At 39.1% G+C, this 3645-nt stretch overlaps 1 protein-coding gene across 1 annotated transcript; it reads right to left on the reverse strand.

Moving 5' to 3' along the window:
* Positions 1–246: 246 nt before the first annotated feature.
* Positions 247–3310, reverse strand: LOC145798021 (uncharacterized). The gene is made up of 5 exons (XM_082885466.1): positions 2599–3310; positions 2233–2487; positions 830–929; positions 565–742; positions 247–372 (listed from the first exon to the last, which is right to left on the reverse strand). Exons 1-5 carry the CDS (start codon positions 3308–3310, stop codon positions 247–249), a joined length of 1371 nt encoding a protein of 456 aa, XP_082741592.1.
* Positions 3311–3645: the final 335 nt, after the last annotated feature.

Here is a 3645-nt window from a genome sequence, read left to right on the forward strand (position 1 = left end):
AAAATCTGCAATACACTTTTTCATCCCAGGCCACCAGAAATTTTGTTTCAAGTCATGATACATCTTTGTATTCCCCGGATGCATGGCAAATTCGGAGTTGTGAGCTTCAGTCATGATGTGTTTCCTTAAATCAGAACAATCCGGCACATAGAGGCGATTCTGAAATTTTAACACATTGTTCTCTAATGCAAACCCGGGCCTTGGTTTTGAGTCAAGCTCATTCACAATCCTTTTTAAGTATTCATCTTACAATTGTTTCTCTCTGACTTTTTCAATGATTGCAGGTTGGGCAGAGATAGCAGCTATAATTCCACCTTGTTCTCGCAATACAACTTCAATCTCATTCTTTTCCAAATCACATAGCAATTCTTTCTGACCAGTGAGCAAACATAACAAATTTCCCATTGACTTTCGGCTCAAGACATCTACCACAGTATTAGCTTTTCCCAGATGATACAAAATTTGTAAATCATAGTCTTTGATCAACTTTAGCTATCTTCTTTGTCTCATGTTCAATTCTTTTTTAGCGAAGAAGTATTTGCGGCTTTTATGGCCTGTGCACACTTCGCAAGTCACACCATACAGATAATGTTGCCAAATCTTCAAAGCAAAAACCACTGTGGCGAGTTCAAGGTCATGGGTCGGATAATTCCTTTCATGAGGATGGAGTTGCCGAGAAGCATAAGCAATCACTTTTTCATTTTGCATTAAGACACACCCCAAACCTTTATAGGAAACATCACTGTAAATCTAGAACCCATCTGTTCTATTTGGTAAAGTCAGGATTGGTGCAGTTACCAGTCTAGTTTTCAATTCTTGGAAGGCTGACTATCGTTGATCGTTCCAGCCAAACGGTATATTTTTCTGCGTCAACTGTGTCAATGGCATAGCAAGCTTTGAGAAATCTTTCATAAATCTTCTGTAGTAACCTGCAAGTCCCAAAAAACTTCTAACTTCTAACACATTAGTCGGTTTAGGCCAGTCTACAATAACTTCAATTTTCTACGGATCTACTGATATGCCATCCCCGTTAATCACATGTCCCAAAAATGTTACGCTGTCAAGCCAAAACTCACACTAGAAAAATTTTGCATATAGCTTCTTTTCTCTCAGAATTTGTAAGGTAGTTCTCAGATGATTCTCGTGTTCTTCCCTGCTTTTAGAATAGATTAGTATGTCATCAATGAATACAACAATAAACTCATCAAGAAATTGTTTGAACATCCTATTCATCAAGTCCATAAAAGCTGCGGGCACATTTGTTACTCCAAATGGCATGACTAAAAATTCATAGTGCCCATATCGAGTTCTAAATGTTGTTTTCTCTGCATCTTCTGCCTTGACTTTTAACTGGTGATACCCGGATTTAAGATCTATCTTAGAGAACACTTGGGCTCCCTGGAGTTGGTCGAACAGGTCATCTATTCGGGGTAAGGAGCATTTATTTTTCACAGTTACCTTATTTAATTCACGATAGTGTATACATAACCTCAAAGACCCATCATTTTTCTTTACAAATAAGATTGGAGCACCCCAAGGTGATGTGCTTGGGCAGATAAATTTCTTGTTTATGAGTTATTGGAGTTGAGTTTTCAACTCTTTGAGTTCAGAAGTTGACATTCTATAGGAGGTCTTGGAAATAGGTTGTGTTTCTAGTACTATATCAATCGTAAACTCAATTTCCCTATCCATTAAGTCCCCGGGTAGGTCATTAGGAAACACATTAGGAAAGTCACCAACCACGGGAGTAGTTTCCATACTAGTATTATATGAAGACACAGTCAATACACAATACAAGTAGCCCCGACAACCTTTTCTCAACAATTTCCTGGCTTTCATAAATGAGATCAAGTACAGTGGAGGGACTACCCTATTTTCCAGTAAAAATGAATTCAAGCATACCAAGTGGTCTAAACACAACAGATTTACTTACACAGTCAATAGTGGCACAATATTTAGTCAACCAATCCATACCCAAGATACAATCAAAAGGATTATTGCTTAAGGGCAACAAATCAACATACAACGTCATTTCACCAATCAAAATATCACATGTCAGGTAAACATAAGCACATATCATAAAACCCCCAAACGGTATAGATACAGATAGTAAACGGTTCATAGGTTCTAATGGTTTAGTTAATTTTCGAGAAAAAGCATGCGACACAAATAAATGCGTGGAACCAAAATCAATCAGCACATAAGCATTCTGAGCACAGATAAAGATTATACCTGACACCACTGATTCAGAATTCTGTACATCCCCAGGTATTAATGCAAAAACCCAACCTTGTCTCAAAGTTTCTCCCCCAGTATTGGCATTTACATTAGTTCTTGGTGTAGGAGCAGACCCAGCTGAACTTGCTGCAGGATGGGTAGTCATGTCGAGTCTCATCGGGCAATCCCTAATCATGTGGCCCATCTTGCCACATCGAAAACAAGCACCAGATGCACGGTGACACATGCCCCTATGTTTTCTTCCGCATTCTGGACAATTTGGCATAGACCCGCTACTTTGACTTGAACTACTTGACGATCCAGTATTTTTCTTCTTCGAAAATGATTAGCCTTTCTTGAAATTGAATCCGGCCCTTTTACCTCTCCATTCAATCGTTGGAGTTGTAGCTTGTTTCTTGGCTGCTATTATGGCCTCTGCCATCAATGCTCTATCAAGCACTTCCACATAAGTAGGCAATTTCAAGACGCCTACTCGATCAAATACTTCCAGGTCTAGTCCTTCCTCGAACTTCCGTGCTTTCTTATAATCGGTATCCACCATGTGTGGGGCAAAACGAGCTAATTCAGTAAACTTGGCCTCATATTCGACCACTGACATCCTACCTTGTTTGAGTTCTTGGAATTCTGACACTTTTCGATCTCTGAAGCATTGGAGAAAGTACTTGTTGTAGAATATCTCATTGAATTGAGCCCATGTCATATCCTCATTGTTATTTCGGACCAATAACCACCATCTCTGGGCTTCATCCTTTAGGGTGTAGGCGACCAAGAGTACTTTCTGAGTTGCGGAGCAAGGGAACACTTCAAATAACTTTTCTATTTCTAGCAACCAGGTTTCTGCCTTCAATGGTTCAATGCCACCAAAGAAGGTTGGCGGTTTTATTTTCATAAATTTTTTAGTCAAATTGATGATGTCTTTATTGTCCGGTTCAACTGGAACTGGTGGAGGACGTAAAGGTTGTTGTCTAAATTGTTGCGTCATGGCTTTAGTCAAAGTCGCAAGCATCTGTTCCATTCTGTTCATTCGGGCCTCAGAAGGTTCACTTGTATCATTTTCCCTTGTATTCTCCATGTTGCTATAGAGACACCAAGTAATAATAAACATAAGAATAATCTTGTTCATTTCTTTCAATTCATTTGTTCAGATTTAAATTTAGTTTTCACATTTATAAAGATTACCACACACTCACACATGCTGATGAAATGTTCCTAATTCTTTTTAGGACATCCTATAGCTCTTATGGACTCGTGTGTGCGGTATAACTCGTGCTCTGATACCACTCTGTCACAACTCAAACCCGCTCCTATAGGTTTAGTATCGTAACCGGCCAGTAATCCTTGGATTACCAAAGGCCTCTTAACAAAATGACATATAATAAGGGGCTGCGGAAGCAATTATAGAAACAT

This window comes from Camellia sinensis, chromosome 8, assembly GCF_055761805.1.
Source record: "Camellia sinensis isolate YWXY chromosome 8, ASM5576180v1, whole genome shotgun sequence".
Taxonomy (NCBI): domain Eukaryota; kingdom Viridiplantae; phylum Streptophyta; class Magnoliopsida; order Ericales; family Theaceae; genus Camellia; species Camellia sinensis.

Excerpts from the sequence above, each read along its gene's own strand:
- LOC145798021 (XM_082885466.1), bottom strand. The coding sequence starts at position 3,310 with ATGGAGAATACAAGGGAAAATGATACAAGTGAACCTTCTGAGGCCCGA. Across the intron at positions 2,488-2,598 it reads TCCAACGATTGAATGGAGAG|AATGCGGAAGAAAACATAGG; the intron begins GTAAAAGGGCCG and ends CAAATTGTCCAG. Across the intron at positions 743-829 it reads GGCTGGAACGATCAACGATA|TGATGTTTCCTATAAAGGTT; the intron begins GTCAGCCTTCCA and ends CTAGATTTACAG.